The sequence below is a fragment of the Rana temporaria genome, chromosome 13 (genome assembly GCF_905171775.1).
Source record: "Rana temporaria chromosome 13, aRanTem1.1, whole genome shotgun sequence".
Taxonomy (NCBI): Eukaryota; Metazoa; Chordata; class Amphibia; order Anura; family Ranidae; genus Rana; species Rana temporaria.
In genome coordinates, this window is record NC_053501.1 from 119,452,911 (window position 1) to 119,465,107 (window position 12,197).

The 12,197-nt window shown below is 46.4% G+C and overlaps 1 protein-coding gene across 1 annotated transcript; it reads left to right on the forward strand.

The window, feature by feature from the left end:
• The first annotated feature begins 1,962 nt into the window (after positions 1-1,962).
• Positions 1,963-10,743, forward strand: LOC120920200 (protein S100-A1-like). The gene is made up of 3 exons (XM_040332141.1): positions 1,963-2,070; positions 8,395-8,633; positions 10,510-10,743. Exons 2-3 carry the CDS (start codon positions 8,496-8,498, stop codon positions 10,651-10,653), a joined length of 282 nt encoding a protein of 93 aa, XP_040188075.1. The 5' UTR covers positions 1,963-2,070; positions 8,395-8,495; the 3' UTR covers positions 10,654-10,743.
• Positions 10,744-12,197: the final 1,454 nt, after the last annotated feature.

Below are 12,197 nucleotides of genomic sequence, written 5' to 3' on the forward strand. Positions count from 1 at the left end.
CGCGACCCACGGCTGGGTAGTAGCACAGGACGTACCTGTACGTGCATGTGCCCAGCTGTGCCATTCTGCCGACGTAAATGTGCAGGAGGCGGTCCTTAAGTGGTTAAGCAATGTTAGTCCACCTGGCTGCAGCTGCCTCTTTACCAGCCCACCCGGCTGAGTCCTCAGCAGTCCACCCGGCTGCCTCTTCACCAGTTAATTTGGCTGACTCTTCACCAGTCTATCCAAATGACTCTTTACCAGCCCACCCGGCTGACTCTTCACCAGCCCACCCAGCTTACTCTTCATCGGTTCACCTGGCTGACTCTTCACCGGTTCACCTGGCTGACTCTTCACCGGTTCACCTGGCTGACTCTTCACCAGCCCACCCAGCTGACTCTTCACCGGTTCACCTGGCTGACTCTTCACCGGTTCACCTGGCTGACTCTTCACCGGTTCACCTGGCTGAATCTTCACCGGTTCCAGGGCCGTCTTCATAGCATCATGGGCCCCTGGGCAAAGTAATGCACTGGGGCCCCTCCAGCTTGCCCCAATTTAAACACCCACTTTCAAGAAATAAAGGATAAATAGTTTAAAGAAATAAACATTCATATTCATTAGTACTTTCAATAAAATCGATTTTACAAATGGAAAACGTTCCATAAATCAAAGACTAGTCACCACAAAGGGCACAGTACAGGGGGAATACAGAAGGGCACAGTACAGGGGGGAATACAGAAGGGCACAGTACAGAGGAAATACAGAAGGGCACAGTACAGGGGGGAATGCAGAAGGGCACAGTACAGGGGGAATACAGAAGGGCACAGTACAGGGGGGAATACAGAAGGGCACAGTACAGGGGGAATGCAGAAGGGCACAGTACAGGGGGAATACAGAAGGGCACAGTACAGGGGGGAATACAGAAGGGCACAGTACAGAGGAAATACAGAAGGGCACAGTACAGGGGGGAATGCAGAAGGGCACAGTACAGGGGGGAATGCAGAAGGGCACAGTACAGGGGGGAATGCAGAAGGGCACAGTACAGGGGGGAATACAGAAGAGCACAGTACAAGGGGGAATACAGAAAGCCACAGTACAGGGGGGAATACAGAAGGGCACAGTACAGGGGGGGGGGTCAGGAGGGCACAGTACAGGGGGGAATACAGAACGGCACAGTACAGGGGGGAATGCAGAAGGGCACAGTACAGGGGGGAATGCAGAAGGGCACAGTACAGGGGGAATACAGAAGGGCACAGTACAGGGGGAATGCAGAAGGGCACAGTACAGGGGGGAATACAGAAGGGCACAGTACAGGGGGAATGCAGAAGGGCACAGTACAGGGGGGAATACAAAAGGGCACAGTACAAGGGTGGTCAGGAGGACACAGTATAGGTTCTGGGACGCTTCCCGGCACACGACTCTATCGGGACAGTTTAGTAAAAAAGCATGACTGTTCCAGCAAATCCGGGACAGTTGGCAAGTATGATGTAATGCAAGATTATTGTGCCCAGGAGTGCCCTTGTATTAGGATGAGTATTTTCTACCCTGGTCAGCCAAAGCTGTGTTACCGTTGTGGAGAAAAAGGGGCATTTGAGCTCCTCCTGTTCAGTCTTGATTTGTTCAGAGTAATACGGCCAAGGACTGCTTCGAGATGATCGGGTGCAACCTGCGCCTTGGCCACCCCTACAGCCGGTGTCCTGAAGCCTGGCACAATATGGAGAAGGAGGTAATAGATGACTAGAAAGGTGACTATCTGGCCCCCCATGCTGCTGTGTGGAGACAATACTTCTATTCTTCACATTCATCACACGTATGACCAAGCCCTAATGATGGGAATGAGAGCTTAGATTGGGAGTGTCTGGGTCGGAAGCTCCGATACTTGGAGTCTGATCATTTATTCGTTTTGTGTATTTCTTCACCTCCCTTCGCATCGATGCCAAGGAACTAAAAAAATCAGGGCAGGAAAGGTGAGCCCCGCCCCAGACTCTGATTGGCTGGTAGTTTGTTGAGGTAAAAAGCTGAGCTCACCTGGATCCAGAACTTTCCATCGATCCGAGGAGGAGAGCAGGAAGAGTGAGTCCTTCCTTCCCGGTAAGTGATGGGATTCCTCTTCTTTTATTGAATCCCTTCCCACCTAATGGTAAAACAAATCTAAATTCCTAGAAGCCCAAATTTTACACGTCTTAGTAAATCCGTAGAGATCACCACAACTATTGTGTACATCCAGGGGGGTCATTCCGCGTTTTTTTCAGGACCAATTGGGCTTTCATTTGGTGGTGAACGGTGATAGGTTGATAGACTCATATAGAAGATATAGAACCTCGTAATGGGATTTTAAAGGCAATTTTAAAAAATAAATAAAGAAAATTGTATATAAAAAAAATACATATTTTTTTTATATATACAATTTTCTTTATTTTTTTAAATTGCCTTTAAAATCCCATTCCGAGGTTCTATATCTCCTGATTTTTTTTATTATTAAAGGAAAACAGGCCTAAAATTGTAAAAAAAAATAAAAAATTATGTAGCTTATTAATTCTTGGTACTAACATAACCTACCATCAAAGACCAACCCAAAGAAATATAAATAAAAAATCTCCCGCTCCTGATTAGACACGTGCAATTCATTTTATTACGAAGTCGTTGTCGGATAAAAATTCAGCACATTCGTTGCCATCGGAAACATCCGAATGAACGAAAGACTCTTGTGATGAATTCATACAAAAAAATAGAAAAATCAGAAAGAAAGAAAATCTGAAAAAAAAAAAACGATTCAACCTTACGAGTTTAACAAATCGATTACATTCGGATAATTTTCCTTTTTTTCTATTATAGTTAAATTGTTAACTATTATTATATATATTTTTTTAAATTATTATTATTATTTATTAACCACTTAAGCCCCGAGCCTCTTTCTGAGATTTGGCGTTTACAAGTTAAAAACATTTTATTTTTTGCTAGAAAATTACTTAAAACCCCCAAACATTATACATATTTTTTCTAACACCCTAGAGAATAAAATGGCGGTCATTGCAATACTTTCTGTCACACCGTATTTGCGCAGCGGTCTTACAAGCGCACTTTTTGAAAAAAAAACTTTTTTGAATTAAAAAATAAGACAACATTAAAGTTAGCCCAATTGTTTTTTATATTGTGAAAGATAATGTTACGGCAAGGACAATCCTCGCTAACCCCTTAAAGTGCAAATGATAAATCTAAATAGTGATACAGAAAATTGACAAAAAGATGACAGTGCTGCACCTAAATACAAATAGGTAGATTCACGTAGGGGTGCCTAACTTTAGGGCGGCCTAGTCTTTTTAGGCTACACTGCCGTAAATTAGTTAGGCTAGTAGTGATTCTCAAACCACTTACCGTATTTTCCGGCGTATAAGACGACCCGGCGTATAAGACGACCCCCTAATTTTCCAGGAAAAATTTTGATTTTGGGATATACTCACTGTATAAGACTACCCCCTTCTTACTGTCTTTCTGGAAGCTGAGGGGGAGCCAGAACCGCTGACAGAAACAGGCTTTTTCAAATCTCACTGTGCCATTACATTACATGCCCAGACTGTGCCACTGTGCCATTACATGCCCCCACATTGCCATTGTGCCATTACATGCCCCCACATTGCCACTGTGCCATTACATGCCCCCACATTGCCATTGTGCCATTACATGCCCCCACATTGCCACTGTGCCATTACATGCCCCCACATTGCCATTGTGCCATTACATGCCCCCACATTGCCACTGTGCCATTACATGCCCCCACATTGCCATTGTGCCATTACATGCCCCCACATTGCCACTGTGCCATTACATGCCCCCACATTGCCATCACTTGCCCCCACTGTGCCTGAACTTGTTCCCCCCCCAGTGCAATAACACTCACTTTTTTTCCCCAGCGCTGACAGTCTAACATGCTGCGATCGCGAGCGTGTATTGATTTCAAAGCCGCGCCTTCACTGCAGAGTGTTCTGTGATAGGAGGAACAAAAATCTTCCCAGCAGCGCCTCTGTTATGTTTTCCGGCTATCACGGACGTCTTCTCATCTCGTCCGAGGATGAGAAGGCATCTGTGATAGGAGGAACAAAGAACAGAGGCGCTGCTGGGAAGATTTTTGTTCCTCCTATCACAGAACACTCTGCAGTGAAGGCGCGGCTTTGAAATCAATACACGCTCGCGATCGCAGCATGTTAGACTGTCAGCGCTGGGGAAAAAAAGTGAGTACTGAGACTGTACCCGGCGTATAAGACGACCCCCGACTTTGGATGCATTTTTTTGCATCCAGAAAGTCGTCTTATACGCCGGAAAATACGGTACCTGCTAATTTTCGGCGGCGTAGCCTAAAACGAGCGGGCGTAAGCGCGCCTAATTCAAATGACTTGGAGGGGGGCGTGTTGTATGGAAATGAGGCTTGACCTCATGTTTTTTGACGTTTTTTGACACTGCAAATGCGCCGGGCGACTACATTTCCCAGTGCGCATTGCGGCTAAGTAGGCCGTACGGGCCTATTGATTTTGACGTGTACGTAAACGACGTAATCCCGATTCGCGGACGGCTTGCGCAAACGACGTACAAAATTCGAACCTCGCGGCGGGAACGGCGGCCATACTTAGCATTGTTATTCCACCTCATAGGTGGAATAACTTTAGGCGGCCTATCGCTTACGGAAACGACGTTAAACGACTGCGGCGGGCTCTCGGTCGTTCGGGAATCGTCGTAAATGCTCATTTACATAATCTACGCCGGCCGCAATGGAAGCGCCACCTAGCGGTAAGCCAAAACATTGCAATCTAAGATAGGACGGCGCAAGCCGTCCTATCTTAGATATGTTTAAGTGTATCTCTGTTTGAGAATACACTTAAACATAGGTCGGCTTAGATTCAGAGTTAGGTCGGCTTATCTGTAGATAAGCCGGCCTAACTCTTTGTGAATCTACCTAAAAGGGCCAGATTCAGAGAGAATTTACGCCGGCGTATCCATAGATACGCCGCGTAAATTCAAATCTGCGCCGGCGTATCTTCTTTCTGTATTCAGAAAGCAAGATACGCCGACATTAGCCTAAGATACGACTGGCATAAGTCTCTTACGCCGTCGTATCTTGCATTCTCACGCTGGCCGCTAGGTGGCGCTCCCGTTGTTTTCAGCGTAGAGTATGCAAATGACCTAGTTACGCCGATTCACAAACGTACGTGCGCCCGGCGGTAGTTTTTTTACGTCGTTTGCGTAAGGCTTTTTCGGCGTAACGTTGCTCCTGCTATTAGGTGGCGCAGCCAATGTTAAGTATGGACGTCATTCCCGCTTCGAAATTTGAATTGTTTGCGTCGTTTGCGTAAGTCGTTCGCGAATAGGGCTGGACGTAATGCTCGGGAGCAATGCCCACTGGGATATGTACACGGACGGCGCATGCACAAAACGTCAATCACGTCGGGTCATCATCGATTTACATAAAACACGCCCCCCCTTCCACATTTGAATTCCGTGCGCTTACGCCGGCCCCATTTACGCTACGCCGCCGCAACTTTCGGAGCAAGTGCTTTGTGAATACTGCACTTGCTCCTGTAAGTTACGCAGGCGTAGCGTAAAGACGGTACGCTGCACCGCCGTAAGAGGAAGCGCAGCTACGTGAATCTACCCCACAGAAACCTAATTTTGGGCTCCAGAAACTGTGCATAAAAAGGAAACAGGTGCGCTACAATTAAAAAAGCAAAAAATTGCAAAAATATGTGAAATAACAAAAATGTCTATTAGCATATCCAAGAAAATGGTGTGCGATAAATGAGTCCTATTAAGAAAAAACATCCAGGCACTGGTTCTTGTGTGATCTCATTCCTCAGTGGTGATTGGATACATATATCTTAAATGGAAAACAGCTGATCAGCAAAGGCACTTCTCTTGTATAAAGAAATGAATGGCCTCTTACCAGAACTTCGGACCCCTAGGGGTCATTCAGGCACTGAAATTGGGATGTCTGACACTGGATAATTCCTTCGGATTGACTCCTCTGCTGGAAGCTCAGGAACACCTGAAGATATCCCCCGCCGGTTAGATCCAGGATACAACAGCCTCTCCAGATCAAAAAAAACGTGTGGGTATCAAAGGTAAAAAGAGGATTTCATAGTGCAGTAGTTCGTTTAAAAATTGGTGCTTTATTCCAATTAAACTGACATCTTTAAAAGAGATACTTTTAAAAAACAACACCGCACTGTCACAAAGTTTGCAAGACTATTGGACAGCAAGTGCAAGTCTTTCCAGCTTCGGTTGAGACCGATCAGCTGGGAGCGTGGTGACGTCAGCGATACTCGCTCCACTCCGACGCTGCGTTTCCCCCAAGAGGGCTTCAACAGGAAAGGAGGCGTAGGATCGGACGTCACACACCCTGCTCTTAAATACACACAAGCAGGTGAGTGACGTTGAGGATTATAAAACCCACAACGTCTTCAAATGGCAGGAGAGTAACCGTAATAATAGCCAACAAAATGAAGAATCACACATGGAAGTGGGAGAGGCAGCCAACTCTGGCCTTGCACCCCCTTCCTTTGAAACCATTAGACCCCAAACCGGTCTTCCCACCTCCAAGGTGGGTTTTAGAGATCAGGAGTTGGGTAGAGCAGGTGGGAACAAAATACGGAACACAGTGTATCGTTGTATTTTTCTCAACATCACAACCGGGATCCCTCTAAGTTAGAAGTAGTTGGAATCGAGAAATATACCCCCCACTGGAGAGGGAGTGACCTGACATGTCATATATCGCGCAGAGAAACGCACTGGATTTATGACATGCAATGTTACACCCCTCTAGGTCTCAACATTGAGTGGGATATTAATTGTTATATCAACAATAGTTAAGTGTCCACCCCCTGTAATATCCCTTGTAATATGCGGGCTCTGCACACGTATGCGTTCGCTTCTGCACGCAAGCTCGTTAGGATGGGGTGCTTTAAAAAATATATTTATTTATTTTACTTTATTTAATTTATTTTGACACAGTTTAAAAAAATAAATAAAATTGGAGTCACTTTTATTCCTATTACAAGGAATGTAAACATCCCTTGTAATATCATTTGTAATATGCGGGCGCTGCTCACGTATGCGTTCGCTTCTGCAGGCCAGCTCGGCGGGGCGGGGTGCTTTAAAAAAATATACATTTTTTAAATTTATTTATTTTACTTTATTTAATTTATTTTGACACAGTTTTAAAAAATAAATAAAATTGGGGTCACTTTTATTCCTATTACAAGGAATGTAAACGTACCTTGTAATATGCAGTCGCTGCCCACGTATGCGTTTTGCTTCTGCACACAAGCTCGGGAGGACAGGGCACTTTAAAATAATATATATTTTTTATTTTATTTATTTATTTTACTTTATTTTATTTTTTTTGACACAGTTTTAAAAAATAAAATAATTTGGGTCACTATTATTCCTAAAACATGACAGGTCCTCTTAAATATGAGATCTGGGGGTCAAAAAGACGTCACGCCTCATATTTACACTAAGATGCAATGAAAAAATAAATAAAATTTATGTCATTCTAAAAAAAAAAAAAAGTGCCTTTAAGACTTATGGGCGTTTTGAAGTCGCTTCCACCCTGCAGTGATATGGAGCAGCAACAGAGGAGAAGATCGGGTCGCCGGTAAATGGCGGAGGGCGGCGGAGGGCACTGGAGAGCGGCGGGAGTGGGGGGACATGGGGGGCCTCAATCCGGAAACTGGGGGTGTCTGGTCACCCTAGGTTAAACCCACAAGTGCTTTTTTTTACCACTACTATTCCTTTATATTGGCTTTTGGCATTTACAAATGCAGCAATTTAGAAATCAAATTCAAATCAGGGACAGTCCCTCGAAATCAGGGACAGTCCCTCGAAATCAGGGACAGTCCCTCGAAATCAGGGACAGTCCCTCAAAATCGGGGACAGTCCCTTAAAATCATGGACAGTTGGGAGCTACGATAATAAATGGTATCATAACTCACAGGCAGGGGGCGCTCTATCATGGCTCTGGCTGGCTCTGTCACAGTGTGTCACATGGCTGCTGATTTTGTTAACTTATTGGTCGTAACATGTCATGTGACAGAGCCAGCCAGAGCCATGATAGAGCGCCCCCTTCCTGTGAGTTATCATAATGCCAATGATGTTAACCAGTTGCCGATCGCCAAAAAGAGGATGCAGTCACGTGACGCGCCATGTAATGTGGACACAACACTTCAGGCGAAACCTGGAGGTTGCTGAGGGCAATAGAGAAGGCACCAGTCCTGGGATGCAAGCCACCATGACTGGGAACACAATCGTGTCTCCTCGTTGTTTTCCCGATCCATCGGCGTATGTCATCAACCAACTTGCCCTCCCGTTGGGATGTTCGCACTTCTCCGTCTGAATAAAATATATCTTTCGCTCTATCATTTCCAGGCAATCCACCACAATTAGAACTTCCATCTTCAGGTTTTTGGTGGTACACCCAACCGACCTTTCCACTTGGTCCAACGACCTCTGACCTCACCAATCCAAAGATGTCAAAACTGGTAACCGGCATGAAGGAAGTTCTTGGAGTCTTCGAGGAGTACGCATCTAAGGGCAGTAACCCGAACGCACTGAGCAAGAAGGACATGAAGGAACTTATGCAGAAGGAGCTTGGAGAGTTTGTTAAGGTGAGACTCCATAAGATGGGACATGTACAGTTGTGCAATCATTGTGGGTTTCAGTTTAAAGCGGCATCCCACCCAAAAGTAGAACTTCCACTTATTCGCCTTCTCCCCCCTCCGATGCCACATATGGTGCATGTTTCGTGCATGTGCAGTAGGGAACCGGGTGTGAAGCCGAAAGGCTTCACTGCCGGGTTCCTTTACCGGCAATGGCGGCAGGTGCACCCGACAGCCAATTCGTAGATCAGCTGGGGAGCCAACATCACGGACTCCCAGGACAGGTAAGTGTCCATATAATAAAAGTCAGCAGCTGTAGCTGTTGATGGGGACAAGGGCCTCTTCCTAAAAACCCTGGGCTGCGGTTGTCGGGGTCTGCGGGCAGGGGGCTTATCGGAATCTGGAAGCCCCCATTAACAAAGGGGCCCCCAAATCCCACCCCCACCCTATGTGATTGGGTATCGGGTACATTGTACCCCTACCTATTCATCCAAAAAGTGTACAAAAGTAATAACCACACAAGATAGTTTTTGACAAATCCTTTATTAATTTTTTTTTAAAATAGTGTCCCTCCATGTAAATCCATCGCCAATCATGTAGCTCGTACCAGCGTACATCCCCATAACCGATAATGTCTTTTCAGAGTGAACACATCCCCCCCAGACGATCGTTCTGTGCATTGCACAGGGGCCCTTCACTGGTGGATGTCAGGTTACCTGTGGCCAGGTGACAAATGCAACCCGATGGAGACAGGGGTGCACCGCAAGGTAGTGAACCCAATAGCAGACTGCTGCGGACGGACAGGAAATGCAAACCCAAGATTCCCCAGGGTGCGGAGTCTAAGGTCCAGCAGGTGTTCACCAGAGCCTCTAGTGGTGAGGATGGCCTTCGCTGCAACTGAACCTAGGTCATGGACCCTGGGGTCCCCCAGGTCACGCTTTGTAGGGAGAGAGGGGAAGCAGCCGCTGAGAACACAAGGAATAGTGATGGGTAAGCCGAGGTCGGGGCAACAGGCAGACGAGGGTAACCAAGGGACAGGCAAAAGGTCAGGGTCATAGGCAAACAGGAGAAGTCAGAGACGAGCCAAAATCGGTACACAGAAAGGTTAACGTAGCACATGGCAGACAGGAACACAAGCTAACAAACAAAGTTGAACAGCAAAGCAAACCTGCAGTGCACTAGTTAATATAGCCTTCTTGGGATGGCCTGGGGTGGAGCCATACAGGGAGGAGATGTGATAAAAGGCAGCCAGAAGAGAGTGAGGCCTCTAATGGACACATGGAGGAGAAGGTAAGCTGCCAGACATTATTGCATGTCCATGACAGTGGAAGTACATGTCTAGCTGAAATATATAAAAAAGGTCAAAAAGAAAAATAAGAAGCTTGTATAATTAAAGTGTTAAATAGCAAAAACCAAAGTTGAATATAAAGGGAGAAGGACTGCAGAAGAAAAAGAGGGAAGAAATAATAATAAAAAAAAATTGTATATTATGTAATATCTTTTAACTCTACTCCCCATACTGCATGTAGTTACTTCCAAATCAAGTCACACACAACAACCAACAGCCAAATTGGTGATTGGGGAAAGCCTCTAAAAAAAGTCCTCTTGCTGATACCCGACATTCCGTAAACATTGTCTATATATATTGAGGGTTGCGTAGCGCTGACTAATTCTAAAGAGGACGACATAAACTTGACACACAAACTACAAAGATGAAAAAAACAGACGTGAAGAATTTTTACCACGAAAGCCTCAAATTTCCAATCTAATTCCAGTTTATTTCCTGTGGGATCCACTTCTAGAATGGAATCTCGGGGTGATGTAGGCAGGAAGCGGGCAGAGATGGGAAAACGATGGTGATTAAACCTTATTCTTCCTTCTCTAGGAGCAGAAATATGCCACCTCCATGAACAAGATCCTGAAGGAGCTGGATGAGAACGGAAATGGGGAGGTGAACTTTCAGGAGTTTATCATCTTGCTGGCCTCTGTGCTTGTGTCCAGAAACACCGTCTTATGGAAGAGCAGCTGAGCCACTCCGACCGTCCATTCCACCGGCATGGGGGAGACCCTTCTACAAAGACTGGCGTTTCAATAAACTAAACTAAACTTTATCCTTTAACTGATTCTGTGTTTCTGTTTTCTGCATTAATATATCTATAGAATGACTATAATCCAATACAAGGGAGTCATTGTTCTGGACCCCCAAGTGTCAGGTGTCATTATTCTGGGACCCCCAAGTGTCAGGGTGTCATTGTTCTGGACCCCCAAGTGTCAGGTGTCATTATTCTGGGACCCCCAAGTGTCAGGGTGTCATTTTTCTGGATCCCCCAAGTGTCAGTGTGTCATTGTTCTGGGACCCCCAAGTGTCAGGGTGTCATTGTTCTGGACCCCAAAGTGTCAGGGTGTCATTGTTCTGGGACCCCCAAGTGTCAGGGTGTCATTGTTCTGGACCCCCAAGTGTCAGGTTGTCATTGTTCTGGATCCCCAAGTGTCAGGGTGTCATTGTTCTGGGACCCCAAGTGTCAAGGTGTCATTGTTCTGGATCCCCAAGTGTCAGGGTGTCATTGTTCTGGACCCCCAAGTGTCAGGGTGTCATTGTTCTAAGACCCCCAAGTGTCAGGGTGTCATTTTTCTGGATCCCCCAAGTGTCATGGTGTCATTGTTCTGGATCCCCCAAGTGTCATGGTGTCATTGTTCTGGATCCCCCAAGTGTCAGTGTGTCATTGTTCTGGGACCCCCAAGTGTCAGGGTGTCATTGTTCTGGATCCCCCAAGTGTCAGTGTGTCATTGTTCTGGGACCCCCAAGTGTCAGGGTGTCATTGTTCTGGACCCCCAAGTGTCAGGGTGTCATTGTTCTGGGACCCCCAAGTGTCAGGGTGTCATTGTTCTGGACCCCCAAGTGTCAGGGTGTCATTGTTCTGGACCCCTAAGTGTCAGTGTGTCATTGTTCTAAGACACCCAAGTGTCAGGGTCTCATTGTTCTGGATCCCCCAAGTGTCAGGGTGTCATTGTTCTGGGACCCCCAAGTGTCAGGGTGTCATTGTTCTAAGACCCCCAAGTGTCAGGGTGTCATTGTTCTGGATCCCCCAAGTGTCAGGGTGTCATTGTTCTGGACCCCCAAGTGTCAGGGTGTCATTGTTCTGGGACCCCCAAGTGTCAGGGTGTCATTGTACTGGATCCCCCAAGTGTCAGGGTGTCATTGTTCTGGGCCCCCAAGTGTCAGGGTGTCATTGTTCTAAGACACCCAAGTGTCAGGGTCTCATTGTTCTGGGACCCCCAAGTGTCAGGGTGTCATTGTTCTGGGACCCCCAAGTGTCAGTGTGTCATTGTTCTGGGACCCCCAAGTGTCAGGGTGTCATTGTTCTAAGACACCCAAGTGTCAGGGTCTCATTGTTCTGGGACCCCCAAGTGTCAGGGTGTCATTGTTCTGGGACCCCCAAGTGTCAGTGTGTCATTGTTCTGGATCCCCAAGTGTCAGGGTGTCATTGTTCTGGGACCCCCAAGTGTCAGGTGTCATTGTTCTGGGACCCCCAAGTGTCAGGGTGTCATTGTTCTGGGGCCCCAAAGTGTCAG

Coding starts and splice junctions, on each gene's coding strand:
- LOC120920200 (XM_040332141.1), top strand. CDS start 8,496: ATGTCAAAACTGGTAACCGGCATGAAGGAAGTTCTTGGAGTCTTCGAG. Junction 8,634..10,509: donor AGCTTGGAGAGTTTGTTAAG/GTGAGACTCCAT, acceptor TTCCTTCTCTAG/GAGCAGAAATATGCCACCTC.